Source organism: Pipistrellus kuhlii, unplaced genomic scaffold (genome assembly GCF_014108245.1).
Source record: "Pipistrellus kuhlii isolate mPipKuh1 unplaced genomic scaffold, mPipKuh1.p scaffold_m20_p_14, whole genome shotgun sequence".
NCBI lineage: Eukaryota > Metazoa > Chordata > Mammalia > Chiroptera > Vespertilionidae > Pipistrellus > Pipistrellus kuhlii.
Genome location: NW_023425449.1, coordinates 17,161,158 through 17,176,551, shown reverse-complemented (window position 1 = coordinate 17,176,551; position 15,394 = coordinate 17,161,158). Strand labels below are relative to the sequence as shown.

The 15,394-nt window shown below is 33.7% G+C and overlaps 1 protein-coding gene across 1 annotated transcript in view; it reads left to right on the top strand.

Annotated features, from left to right (window-relative positions):
• CSMD3 (CUB and Sushi multiple domains 3) overlaps nt 1-15,394 on the top strand; it is a 779,390-nt gene that overhangs the window by 91,812 nt on the left and 672,184 nt on the right. The window contains exon 2 of the mRNA XM_036436812.2: nt 2,628-2,850. Within this exon, the coding sequence (XP_036292705.1) occupies nt 2,628-2,850 (223 nt within the window). The remainder of the gene's footprint in view (nt 1-2,627; nt 2,851-15,394) is intronic.

Genomic DNA, 15,394 nt, shown 5'->3' with positions numbered 1-15,394 from the left:
GAAAATAATAAAATGCCCTATTTGACATTTGGCATTGGAGCAAAAATACATGTATACACACAAATACTGGCTTTTAAAAACGTCTACCTCATTTCAACTTCTTAGTAAGTTTTTTAAAGGGCAAAAGAATCATAAGACCAGCAGGTTCATGTCACAGTGAATATCCCAGACTTAGAACTTTGCCCTCTATGAAGATAACTGGAGTAGATTCCTGAAGTTACTGTGGTTAGGAGCACAGGGTTATGTTGATTCATCCAGTTCCCAGCCATAGGTCTCACCACTAGTCAGTATTGTCAGCTAGCAAAAGAAAGGTGCTCCTGAACGGGGTGTGGAAATAACGTACAGCATCCCAAATCAGCCTCTCTCTGCCACAATCTACAATCTGGCTTGCCATCTTTCTTGCAAGGTTCTTTGCCAGGAGCCGGTTCCAGCATGTCATAATTACAAGAGTTTCATCAAAAGAATGATGAAGCTTGGGGGCTCAACAAGGGCTGAGCCATATATGTAATCATCTGTTCGAACAGCTAAAAAGCACCTCCCCCAAAGCTGAATAGGATAATTGTTTGCTGCCAGACAGCTCAGGGCATCTTAATCTACATGTTTTTGCCCCCTGTTGGCCAAACACCTAAACAAGCTGTAGGCTATTCCCCAACCTGACAATGCTTCTGTCAATCCTACCCTTTGATACCCTACCCTTTGAAGTGTATTATTGCCTTAAGAAAAATTGTGTTAATAAAAAGCATGGGGTCCTGAGGCAAAGAGAGTCTTTAGCTCCTTTACCTGAAGCTCCCCTGACCCCCCAATGCCTTTCAAAACTGTCTTTCGTCTTTGGACTCCTTGTTGAATCTACGCACAACCTTTCTCCGGATTGCTGAACCCTTCGTAATGCTGGGACAAGAACCTCAGCAGTTCTTCACACTTTTATTGTTTTTGTTTCTTTTTAAAAATTCAACTTATTAAGGTGATATTGGTTAATAAGATTACACAGGTTTCAAGTGTACATTTCTATGATAGATTACAGTTTATTGCATTGTGTGACCATCACACAAAGTCAGATCTCCATCTGTCACCATGTTTTGACCCCCTTTACCTTTTACTACCCAAGCCCTGTTCCCTATAGTAAGTACCAACTATTATCTGTGTCTGAGTTTTTTTTTTTCCTTCTTTCTTTTCTTCTTTATTCACTTGTTGCTTTCAGGTTTATATCCCACATATGATTAAAATAATGTGGTTCTTAACTTTTTTCTATCTGACCTATTTTGCTTAGCGTGATAAGATCCACCCATTTTGTTGCAAGTGGTATTATTTCATCTTTTCTTATGGTCAAGTAGTATTGCATTGTATTAATATATATGTACCATATTTCCTTTATCCAACCATCTACAGAAGGACTTTGCATGTTTCCATGTCTTCACACTTTAAAAAAAGATCCGCCTATAAAACAAAAACTCATTTCTACCCAGAGAGAGCAGCCCCAAGTTGCCTGCATTTTCAACAACTACTTCCAGACACAGATGGTTTGGGTAGTATGATATTCCATATTAGCCACAGTAGCTAATTTCTTCTTCCCTGGGTTAGCTCAGTGTCTTTGAGTGACACTTTCATGGCACTTAAGCTTCAAGTTTGACCCAAAAATATGTAAATGATACCTGGGTAAAGAGTTGACCGAGAGTCAAACCCTCAATAATTTAGACCTTTGATAGAACTAGTATGAAATCTATAAAATGACTGATGACAGTTGCCCAATATTTAGTTTTTCAAAATATTTTCTCTCCGACATCAGGTTTCACTTGTTGCAATTAAATTAGGATTGTGCTCATTTTGGACCAACCACTCTGGTTTATGACAGAGCAATTATATTGATTTTTTTTTTTTTTTTTTGCTTTTACTTTTTTAGGTCTGAGTCTGCTAGAATCAGTGTGGGACAGATTATCCTAAAGTGCATTAATAGATGTTAGAGATATAGATACCCAAAAGAGTTATCATGCTTTACCAAGAAAAAGTGGAGTTAATTTTTTAAGGTCCAAAGTGCATACTAAAATCATTTTTATTTTATTTTTCAATTATAATTTACATCTTTATATTATTTTGTATTCATTTCAGGTGTATAGCATAGTGGCTAGACAATCATATACTTTACAATGTGATCCCCTGATGTTTCAAGTCCCAAACATAGTTACTACAATATTATTAACTATATTCCCTGTGCTGTACTTTAATTCCCTGGAACTATTTTGTGACTACCAAGTTGTAGTTCTTAATACCTCCACCTTTTCCAGCAATGCAGTTATGAGAATCCAAAATTAGATCAGAAACTACCTCAGGGAAGATATCATGTTCTAGAACTGTGTTTGTCTCTTGAATCATGTAATAGATGATGAGTCATATATGTGGAAGATTTCATTTCATCTACTGGCATAAAATTACTAACCACAATATATATGATAAATGACAAGTCTTCTAGTATGTCTTACCTTTTAAAAAAATTTGTTAATTTACATAGCTCTGAAATTGTCATTTCCAAAATGATTGTAACATTGTTCTTGGAAAACAATAACAGGTATGGATTATTCTTGTTTTACATAGTGTTAATGTCTGTTTATTTGTCTTTTTTATTTTTCCTGCAGGATTTATTTATACATGTGGTGGCACTTTAAAAGGACTTAATGGCACTATAGAAAGCCCTGGTTTCCCATATGGATATCCAAATGGTGCAAACTGTACATGGGTAATAATAGCAGAAGAAAGAAATAGAATACAAATTGTTTTTCAATCATTTGCTCTAGAAGAAGAATACGACTACTTATCATTATATGATGGACATCCTCATCCCACGAACTTTCGGACAAGGTTAGTGTGTTTTGAATGGAAGAATGGAAAGAAAATATTTGAGTAAAGGCAATTTATCTTACAAAAGATTATTAATATTTGTGGTGCAATTATAATAAAATCATATGCACCATGTGTTACTCATTTGGAAATATATTATCCCATGAATAAATTAACTCAGAATCTCTGAGTTCATGATACTAGTATATTAATATTATCTTGCAAAAAAGTTAATATTAATTGAATTGTGACCTCTTTAGAGTTGTTAAAGATATTGTGTTTTTAAAAATATTTATTTCAAGGCTTTATTCTTTATGGGAATAACTTTTGATAAAGTTAATGCCTACCAGGAAATGTGCTTTTTTTTAGTGGTATGTGCCTAATTTTAATATATAACAATATGCAGAATGCTTAAAATAAATATTCATATGGTAGTAGAATACATGATTTGTAGATTATGTGTATGATTTATAAAAATAAATATCTGAAAAATAGCCCCTTTTATGTCACCAACTGGTACATTCACATTTCTGTCCATACAAATGAAATTATTTAATTTTAAGCTTGCTGATAAGACAGATGTGAAATTAGCTGGCACCCTGTCTGCTATTTCAGTGGTTCTTCAGAATTTCTTTTTGGCAAATAGAATATGTAAATATAAATATTCTTTCTGTCTTACCAAAGATTCCTTCTAAACATAGATCAACTCTTATTCAACCAAGGTAAAAGTGCCAGATATTACATATTTCATTGAGTCCTAAAATTTCACCCAAGCATGTACACATTTCTTTAACTGTAGTAAACTGTTTTTCGAATTTCCAAATCAAAATATTCTAAGCAGATAACCTATAAGAATTAAAGGCTTTTTATATACTTGACTATGTTTCCAGTCAGAATGACAGTTAAAAATGCCTGAATTGTTGTTTCAAACCACATGTCTATGCAAAGAAAAGGGCACTGGGATGATTACAGGTGAAGTTTTGTTTTTCCATTTTTGTTTGTGATACATTCATTAGAGTATTTCTAGTTTCTTCTTTCTTTTACACTGTGTAAGTCATTCAGTATTCATCCTATTAAAAATATACAGTGCGGCTGACTTATTTGACAGTGTTATTTCATCATCATTGCCACTATCATTAAAATTTGGATGCTGATTGTTAATGACAGCATTAAGTCAAGATAATAAGTAGATGCTACAGTTTCTGTGTTTCTGCTTGCCTGTTGTACTGTGGAGGTGTGAGTGTCTGCCTTCACCTGTACCCAGTCAATCATATTACAGGCTGTAAGAGAATAGGGAAAACAATTCTCAAGTTGTCAAGCCAGCTAAAATGGTGTATATAAAGTTTAAAAATAAAGACTTTTGTATATTTTCTTTATAGTAGCGATGTATGCTTTATAAGTGGTATAAAAAAATAAAGCTCCCATTAGGCTATCTGGCAGTTTCTAAGCACCAATTTAGATAGTTTGGTTTGTGTCAGAATCTATTCTCTCTAGATCCCCTCGAAAATGAAAACACATTTTTATTTTACCCCTGCTGCCTCCTTAAAAACAATAATTGTGGCTCCTGGGAAGTTAAAAGACTTTGTCAGATGGGTCAAATCAATTTCCTTTGTCCTCATTCTTTGCTTCTTAATCTGTAAATGAAGGAATAAAAGCACTTACCAGATATATGAGGATTACAATGTAATGAAAGCTCAATTACCTAACACTTAATCATTTATTGAGTCCCTTGTACTGAACACTGCTAAGTATTTTTTATTCATTTTATTATTTAACTTTTCTCTTGCTCAAACAATGTGAAAGATTTTCATTATTATCATCATTTTACAACGGGGAAAATGAGGCTTATGTTACTTGTCCACGTTTAATACTATTGAAAGTAGAAAAGGCAGAATTATCATTGCAACACAGATTTTTCTCAGTTCAGAGCTCATGCTCATTTAAAATATGTTTAATGCATAATATGTAATTCATAACCCTATATCATAAAGCCTAATATGCTAGGTGTCCGGTCATCCAGCCAACCATTCAACCAATCAAAGTGTAATATGGTAATGATATGCTAAGACCCCTCTGTAACTCACTATGACATGCACTGATCACTAGGGTGCAGTCAACCAGTCAACCAGTAGCTGTGATGCCTGTTGTACTGCACTGACCACCAGGGGGCAGACGCTCAGACCGGTAGGTTAGCTTCCTGCAGGGGTCCAACAGATCGGGACTGAGAGGGGCCACACATGCTATGGAGCCCTCCTGAGATCTCTCCCTGGCTGGCCGCCCTTCCCTACCCTAACCAACCCCAATCATGCACTGGTGAGGTACCTTGGCCTGGCCTGTGCCCTCTTATTATCTGGGCTGAGGGACCCCCATCCCCTGAGTGCATGAATTCCATGCACCGGGCCTCTAGTTAACATATATGTATGTAATTGCCAGGGTTTATCTATTCACATATGAATTTAAGCCTATTTTTAAATAAAATATGGTAAGATAAATAATAAAAACAAATTTTAAAACATGCATAACAAAGATATAAAACACACATAACAAAGAAATGGAAGCCCCAAATATCATATTGTCCATCCTAAGCCCCAAATATCATATTGTCCAGCTTCCCCCTCTCACCCTACTGCCCTTTTCCTCGGAAATAAGTCAGCCTGTTGCATGCTTTTTTGTTCAAAAGTTTATTTTGTTTATTAGATTTCACATATGAGTGAGATCATGTGATACTTATCTTTCTCTGACTGGCTTATTTCGATTAGCACAATACTCTCCAGGTCTCTCCAAGTTGTCTGAAAGGGTAAGAGATTCTTCTTTTTTACAGCTGCTTGGTATTGCATTTTGTTTTTTGTTTTTTGTTTGTTTGTTTTTTTAATGCTTTTGAGATTCCTTGCGCATTTTTGTGTGTCAACAGGTGTTTTTTTGTTGTTTTTGTTTTTACTTTTTTATTTTTTAGTAACATTTTCATTCCATGAATTGTTTATTCTCCTGTTAATGAACCTTTAAATTGTTTTTCTTTTGGGACTATAAATACACAATGACCATCCATGTACAACTCTTCTGTTGGATGCATTTTCATTTGTCTTGGGTAATACTTAGAAATAGAATTATTGGGTTATTGAGTATCTATATGTAATTTTATAGGGAGGAATAAAAAAGACACAAGGAGAAAACTCCCAAATAGGTTTCCAAAGTAGTTGCTTCATTTTATATTCTGCCATAATTCTATGTGAGTTATAATTGCACATATTATTGTCAACATTTGAGGTTGTCAAGCTGTACTTTGTTATTATTTTGCATTTCTGTGATGATTAATAATGTTGAACACTTTTAAAAAGTGCTATTAACCATTTATTTATATATCTTATAAAATGTGTTCAAATATTTTATCTACTTTCTAAATGGGTTGTTTGATTTGTCTTGATATTGAGTTATGTGTTTTGATGCAATCTTTATGCCATTTTTGATAGATATATACATTGTAAATGTTTTCCTCAGATCTGTGACTTGCTTTTCATTACACTTTCTTTTGATGAGCTGAAGTTTAAACAAAGTCTAATTAATTAATAATATATATTGATAATGCTTTGTATGTAGTCTGATAAATATTTGCTTATCCAAAGATAGAAAAGATAGTGCTATATTTCTCCTGAAATTTCAGGACATATTTAGGTTTATGATTGGTTTTGAAGGTGTAAAAGAGCCTAGATTCATGTGGGTGTAATAGTGAATAAGAATTAGCATGGCTTATGTTTTAATGAATTGTAGGAATGATAATTAAAGCTATACACCCCAGCTGTCTGCTTCTGAGCACAACTATAGTTAAGTATATTCAAGGAGTTTTTTTACAATAATTTTTTTTTCAATTACTACCTGATGAACTGAATTTTGCTACAAGCTCTGTCATATATTTTTTTCCTATTTTTATGATGAAACTTTTAACCCTTTCAGTTTTTTTTTTACATTGTGATTGCCCATAATCTATTTATTTCTTTTGGTCATAGTTATAAAATATACTTCAATTACTGTAGCTACACTCTGTGCTTTATTTATCCTTTTATTGCTTTTGAATATCAGTTATTTAACCAGTTTGTGTTCTCAGTCCTGTGAAGACAGATATAAAAGAGTAATAGCCGAAACCAGTTTGGCTCAATGAATAGAGCATCGGCTTGGGGACAGAAAGGTTCCTGGTTCAATTCCAGTCAAGGGCATGTACCTTGGTTGAGGGCATATCCCCAGTAGGGGGTGTGCAAGAGGCAGCTGATCGATGACTCTCTCATCGATGTTTCTAACTCTCTATCCTTCTCCCTTCCTCTCTGTACAAAATCAATAAAATATATTTTAAAAAAAAGTGACAAGTACTGAAAAAGGAAACTAATCTAAAAAGTCACATTTAAAAAAAAAAAGTAATATATTCTGCCATAATTTCTTGTTTATTTTTATAAATTTGCTGGATTCTTGACATAATCATGGAATTCATAAGCCTTGGGGACATAATCAAGGAACAGTAATTAGAATGAATAAACAGCAATCTGAAGCCTGAATTCCCACTTGTGTAATTGGTAGGCCTTTTCTTCCTCAGAAAATGCTGGCAGTGCGCCCATAAGTGTTCTCCAGCAGCCACTGGAGTTCTCTTCTGACATAATTAATCTTGTCTCCTTTCTTTTCTCCACTGCTCCCTGGATTTCCCATATCATTTTCTAATACTCACGTTTACAACCCCTTCTCACCCTAACTGCTGCTCCTTATACTTCAATGATCTCTCTCCTTTCCTATACAACATTGTGGTAAAAACGGGTTTCCCACAAAAATTATTAGAAAAATTCAAAAGGACCTGTTAGGCCATAGAAGTAAATGGCCATAGAGTGTTCTTTGTGGCAGTGCACCCTAATGATTTAATTGTTCTCCCAAGCTTGGCCCTATTTACCCAGGTTTGACTGAAAGGATAGAACCCAGTCTGATTTGCTATCTCTGAAGACATCTCTTTTCAGAGTTAGAACCAATCCTTGTATCTTGATTATCTCTTGTATAATAAAATGCAGAGGCTATAAATATGTGTGTGTGTGTGTGTGTGTGTGTGTGTGTGTGTAAACTGCATGTGATATTAACAACTGTTTGCTCCATAAGAAAAACAATACCCGTTTTGCATGTTTATATATTATATGAATGAGTTCCATCTAATGACATAATGCATTTTGCTTGCTGTTAATCTGTGACCTTGATAATAGCCGTGTATATAATATATAGATTCCACCACAAGTCACAGGATTGAGGGTAGAAATGGGTTTTTCTCTGGGCAAGCTAGAAAAAGATGTGTTGTGGTTAGTACCTTCCTTTTCAGTGCTTTAATTTACTGAAGATTTGTTGTATCACCACAGGGCATGCAAGCGAATTAGGAGAAAAAAGCCAATTAAAATTTCGATGCACCTTAGGCAGTTAATGGCTCTTCTCAGATAGCATGCCTCAGTTTGGAGCATTCAAATTAATAATTGGATAGATCTCAAGGATGAGGTTTCTAAACTTTTTGTCAACACAAAAGACTCTTTCACATCCGAGCAAGGCAGGGATTCAAGGGTATACACTGTCAGTTGTTGTTTATACTAGGCATGTTGCCAAAAAGAATGGAGGTGGCTTTTAGCAAAGAAATGAATTAATTAAACCATTAACGCAGGGGTTAACACATAAAACAAAAGATGTCAGCAAGCAATTTTAAGCTCTTTGTTCCGTGATTAATATTTATCCAATCTTTTATAGAAAATCTGTGAAACATTAACTACTGTTCCTCCGCTTTTAGTAAAACAGCACTGACATCCTAAAAGCAAACTATGCATGGTTAATAAAGTACTAACTAGAGCTATTTTTGTGCAAGTCGCTTATTCTCCATAAACATTCATTTTTATTCACCTGTAAGATGGCATAATCTAAAGGCGTTTGATTATCTCACAGAGAACTTGTTGATGTTCTCATATATGTTTTAGCAAAAGAAAATTTCATATAGAAATCTCAAACCCTAAATAGAAACTGATTCAAACTGATGCATTACTTCTTGATTTCTATGTCAACAATGAAAATAAAATTTTGAAAATGATCATATAAGTTTATATTTTAAATGTTCATAAATATAAAATGAATGCTACTAATTTATAAATGATTTTTTATTTTAGAAAAAGCCTCATGTAGTTTGAAACACTTCAGTATTGTTAAAATGTTTTGAGAGAGCCCTAGAATTAATGAAAATCTTGGGGAAATACTTGCATGTAAAAGCCTAAGTTCTCATTTTTTTTAAATTCTGACTTAACTATGCTCTCATAATGCCTTTCCTTGCGCTATAGAATAACTAAATTTTCATTATGGTATCAATCTTATTTTCATACTCTCTCTAATTGATCTTGTTATTCTCTATTAGTTCATGCAGCTTATATGTTACTGGGCATTGGGTTAAGACCTATTGGTTAAAAAATTCAACTTTGTTTATATCAATCAATTTTACTTTGTACATATTGCCTCTTCTGCATACTGTCACCTCTAAATTACTGCATGATATAGAACAAAAGAGAAAATTGACATTTTTCTAAAAAAATTTACAAATAGTTATTATTTTATAGATTGATCAAGTTCATGTTACAAAGTAACAATTACATAAATTTTCATCGCTACCATTTTAAAATATAAAATAGTTTTTACCAAAATTGTATAACAATTAATATAAAAACCTAGTATAAGCTCTTCTTGGTTTTAAATAGGCTTGAAGTCTTTGTGGTTAAGGAAGACTTTATCTGTTTTTATATCTCTGATATTTACTAAAATGATGTAACTATTCATTAACATTAGCCTAATGAGTAGGCCTGAGATGATCATAACTATATTTAATAGCTTAAATATAAGATTACACAATTTTATTAAATTGTCCAAATTAAGCTTAATATTTTCTTGGGAAGATTTATTTGACTTATTTAGCTATCCTATCTGATTTACTATTGTGTCAGATTGTTAGTTAATTTTCTCACATTTCAGTTTCCTTAGTTAACCTTACTATGGTCCTTGAACATGCAATTCCAGTGTGTTATGTAAATAAAAATGATAAAAATAAGGGCAATGTAAGATAAATATGAGTGGCTAACTGATACAAAATGTTGTGAAAAAGTATTATTGCAAAGCAACTGCATAATTGGTATTGGTAATAAATTGATCAGTAACACCATTTTTGTGGTCCAGGACCATCATTTCGCCTATAACTACATATATCCAAACATATGACTTTGACAGTCACATCTGTGTGTGTGTGTATAACATATAATTCCTTAGCTATATGCCTAAATAGATTTCATCCTCTAGTATTGAAGTCTACTTGAGATCTTCAAGAAAAAAACTGCTATAATCAGATTCAGCCAATCAAGCTGACATCTTCTTTAAATTAATCTTTTTTTTTCTATTATTTGACATTAAAATTTTTTTTCTCTGCAACTTCCTTTTTTTTTTCTAATTTAATAATGAAGATTGGCTAATATTGATTCAAGGGATGTTGTACTCTCTGTAGAATTTAATATTGTTAAAATACCCATACTACCCAAAGCAATCTATAGATTCAATGCAATCCCTATTAAATTACCCACAGCATATTTCACAGATCTAGAACAAATACTTTTTACCTTCTTTTAATATTTAGTTAAATAATCTATATGGAATTGATTTTTGTGTAAGGTATGAAGTAGAGAGCAAGGTTTATATTTTCATTTTTCTCTCCCTTTTTTAAAATATGAGTATATCCTTGACTAAGCATCATATGTAGGAAATAAATATTTCTCTACTCCACATCAGATTATTCCAAGTAAAGTAGCTATTTATCTGTGATGCTCTGTCTGGACTTTATTTTATAGGTCTTTCTATTAACAATTGAACTAATACCATACTAATTTAAATACTGTTGTTTTTATAATAGCATTTTAGGAGAGCATTTAAAAATCACATTATTAAAAGTGAAACATCAAGATGTAAAAAAACATTATTTCTAAAATAAAAATAAAATATTTATATAATTATTTAATTATGTTTGCTAATATTTATCTTAATCATCATCAGTGTTATGCAATTAAAATTTTATAATTGTTTTATCTTGACAATGTAAAAGAATTTTTTAAAATGCTTTATATACAGTAAGACATCTCATAACAGTATAAAAATAATTTATAATTTAAATTTAACTAGTCCAATTAAAATGTTTTGATCTGAATTATAATTATTTTAAAATAATAGATTAATGGACTGAATAATTTTGCACTTGACATTAAAATTTTCATTTGATAACACTAAATTAGTTCATAAATCATGCCTAAATTCACTAATTAATTAGGTAGACAAATGACCATACATATGTTCTATGTCATTGCATTCTCATATTACTTTTTCTTCATAATGTATTCTAATGAATAAAGCTTACAATTTTATTTAGCCTACAATGACTAGAGAAAGTTATAAGGTGCTATACATTCACCAGTTTTGAGTGTGTGTGAATGCACTGAGTGGAGACATTATTATGATCTCTGAATGCATAATAATATGGCCACTCAGTGTATATACTATATAATAAAAGGCTAATATGCAAATTGTTCCCTTGTTCAGGAGTTCGACCAGCAGGCAGGCTGGCCAACTGCCTATGTCCCCTCCTCCTGGCCAGGCTGGCTGAACCCCACCCATGCACAAATTCATGCACTGGGCCTCTAATCTATATATTAGAGTGGCCACATATGTACATATACTGAGTGGCCAGATTATTATGCGTTCAGAGATCATAATAATTTGGCCACTCAGTGTATATTTTGGGCATAGTGAATATAATTAATGTCTATGTAGATCTTGTAAGAGTGATTATGCTCTCAATTACTTCTATCTAATAGCTTTGCGATTAAAAAGTTAAACAAAACCAAAATTTCTGAAAAAGTAAAAACTTTCCTAAATTTTAGACTAAGTCAAATTCTATAGTATCTTTATCATAACATCTTCAATCATTATCATCATAAAGCTATATTTAAACCTCTGCAATTGCAGTGTTCTCTTTTATGTACCACATAATACTACTTCTTAATGCATTTATTACTTATATAAATCCATAAATGTCAAAAACTTTCCTATAATCATTTTAGATTGATTACAATTATAATCTGTTCATCACTGGAACATGTCACAAAGAATATAGAACCCAAACATTATATATATATATATATATATATATATATATATATATATATATATATATATATAATGTTTGGGTTCTAGATAGATATATATACTGTATCTATCTCTATCTCTTCTACCTCTGTCTCTATCTCCTCTATCTCTGTCCTATTTAGGGACATTGAATGTGCAGTCATTTCTCTTTTTCCAAAAAAACCCCTTTGATGCCTGGAAAAAATAGACAAACAAAATTCCATACTTTATATATATATATATATATATATATATATATATATATATATATATATATATATATATATAAATAACCAGGGTGTGTGTGCAGCAGGCAAGTAGGCTGAATTGATGACCTCTCAAAGAGGGAGAGAGGTGGGGCTGATCAGCAGCAGTAGCAGCTTGCTGGCAAGGCCCAGAGAAAGAATCAGGATGATTAGTCCCTGTTTCTCCCTCTGGACCTTGCAGCAGCCAAGCCTCTCTCCCTCTTCCAGAAGTCAGCAGTTCAGCCTGCTCACCAGCAGCATGGGGCGGTTGCTGATCAGCTTCACCTCTATGATCAGGCCCAGAGATAGGCCCAGAGATGCTGACTGGCATAGAAACTGGCCAATCAGAAGCAAATCTGGGTGAATTGTGAGGAGCCAATGGCTGCCTAGGAGATGGAGCTTTTGGCGCTGACAGGCATATACACAGACCAATAAGAATCTATTTTGGGTGAACTGTGAAGGAAGAACCTAAGGTGGGGGCTGAGGAGAGATTTTAAGGGCAATAGCTGTTTGGTGTAAAGTGTAAGAAAGTGATTCAATTTTTTAATGACCAGTTTGGCAGTATAGTGCATATTGCTGGCTATCAGTCCAGATATAGGGATTATGTGTGTTTGTCTGCCAAGAGCATCTCTTCCTGCTGAAAAAAGCTTCCCTCCCCAATTTAAGCAATCCTATCCTATATAATCTATCTATACTAATAAAAGGGCAATATGCTAATTAGACTAGGTTGACCAGCCATCTTCCAGATGTCCAACTTCCTTTTGGACAAAGCCATGGTGGTGGAGGCCTTGGCAGAGGCAGTTAGAGGAGATTAGGCCAGCAGGGGAGGGCACTTGGAAACAAGATCAGGTTGGCAGTGGAGGGAAGTTGGGGGCGATCAGACTGGCAGGGGAGGGCAGTTAGAGGCTAGAGTAGGCCAGCAGAAGAGGGTGGTTAGGGGCAATGAGGAAGGCAGGGAGAGAGGACAGGGGCTATCAGGTAGGCAGGCAGGCAGGCGAGTGGTTAGGAGTCAGTCGTCCCAGGGATCAAGCCTAAATAGGCAAACGGACATCCCCTGAAGGGTCCCAGATTGGAGAGGGTGCAGGCCAGGCTGAGGAAGCCCCTCTGTGCACAAATTTCATGCACCAGGCCTCTAGTATACAAATAATGTTTCTCATATAAATTATATGTTTTGCTAAATCTAACAGTTCAGCAATAATGCCTTTCTGGGAAATAAAAAGTCATTAATTCTTGTGGATGTGCTTTGTATAACTGTCTTAAACAAAGAATTGACAACATGGAGGAATGCAAAGTGTACATTTTTAAAGTCATGTTTTTTGCTCCTTACTAAATGTAGATGACCCTTTTAAGAAATAAAGCAAAATTCCCATGTGTATAAAATGAGTGTTAGACATCTTTGAAATGTTCCCAAAATAATGTCAAGGTTTTGGGGGTTGGAGGGAATCAAATTGACTCCAGTCTCATGAATTGTGTGTTCCTAAAGGCAGGTGTTCTCATCTGGTCTCTTCATCTCTTTGATTCTTCTTCCCTCCCTTTCTCCCACTCTTTCTCCTTCTCCTGCTTTGTCTAATTGAAAAACTGTATTAACAGTTGGGGTGTAATGATGCTCTCATATCTTTCTTTTCATACTTTTGTCTTAAATTTACCTTAAGCAAACAATATATAATCTGTCTTTACTAATCAAAATACATAAGTCTAGAAATGCTAAATTGGAGGAAAGAAGACAACAACACAACAGAGCAAAATAGAACATATTTGAAGGATTACACTTGTTCAAATAACCCAAGTTTATTATAAGTATCAAGAATTGGTGCCACAAGTAGAAATTTTTAATAGGTGTGTGAAAGAATTTTCTCATTCTCATATCTACTATCAAGAGTGGATAGCAATGGTAGCAACTACACATGTAATGCTTTCTAAATGCCATTTTCCAAGTGGCATGCTTGCATTAACTTATTTAAAGCCGACAAGAATTTAAAAGGTAGGTCATAGAGATTTTCATCTACATTTTTGACAGAAAACAGAATGGGTGGGAAGTAACCTGCCCAATGCCACAAAATAGTACATGGCAATATTGAGATTTCCTCCAGGTAATTAACCCAGGAATTATCACTTAATGTGTTTATGCTATTTAGATGAGTCCTGGGTAGGTTTATGATCAATTTATGGTAGAAATAATATTTAACATGTGCTAGGCACTGTGTTACATTTTTACAAGCAATATCCCATCCAATACTCTGAATATTGCTATGGAATAACTTCTAATATTACACTCATACTTATTTGATTTAGAATAGTACCTTACTCAATATCAAGTTGATGAATAAGCAGTAGAATATATCTTTTTCCATTTGTATACTCTAGAATCCAAGCTCATAAGCACTAACTTCATCTTTCTAAAGGCCCAAAAGTTGGAAATAATATGTTCATTAACAATTGAAGGTGTTTATGCAAGCTGGAGACACTGTTAAATAGATTTAAATGTCTGACATTGATTAATTAACCGACATAGTTTTTCTGCACTTCATATTTCTCAGTTGTTCAAATAGATTGCCTTTGGAATTATGATCATTTATATCTTTAAAGATAAATGAATCAATGAATTAAAAAAAAAGATCTGGAGGCAGGAGCAGTATTTGTAGCAGATAGAGAAGAAATTGTAAAGGTTGGGTTTGGAAGGAATTTTCTAGAAATATATTGTATGGTTTCCGGATAAAATATTGGTCTTGCAGATGAAATTTCAACACCAATGGAAAAGTGAGTTTTATGTAAATGGAGTGACTGTAGACATGAGCTGAACATATTCTCAAGTTATTTTCTTTGCTGAATAGAGGTTTCTTAGCACTTGTGCATCCCTTGGGATTCAAGCAAAACAGAAAAACTTGGAAATACCTAAAGCATTACATATTTACCGTATTTTTTGGACCATAAGACGCACTGGACCATAAGACGCACCAGTTTTTAGAGAAGGGAAATGAAGAAAAAAAGATTCTGAAACAAATAGTGTCCTAAAATATTTTATGTGCATTAAAACCCAACATCACAGTCATAAACACATGTAATCAACCCTGTAAAGTAAACAGCAGCATTTAGAACCATTTTAGAGCCGGGCAAGTAAA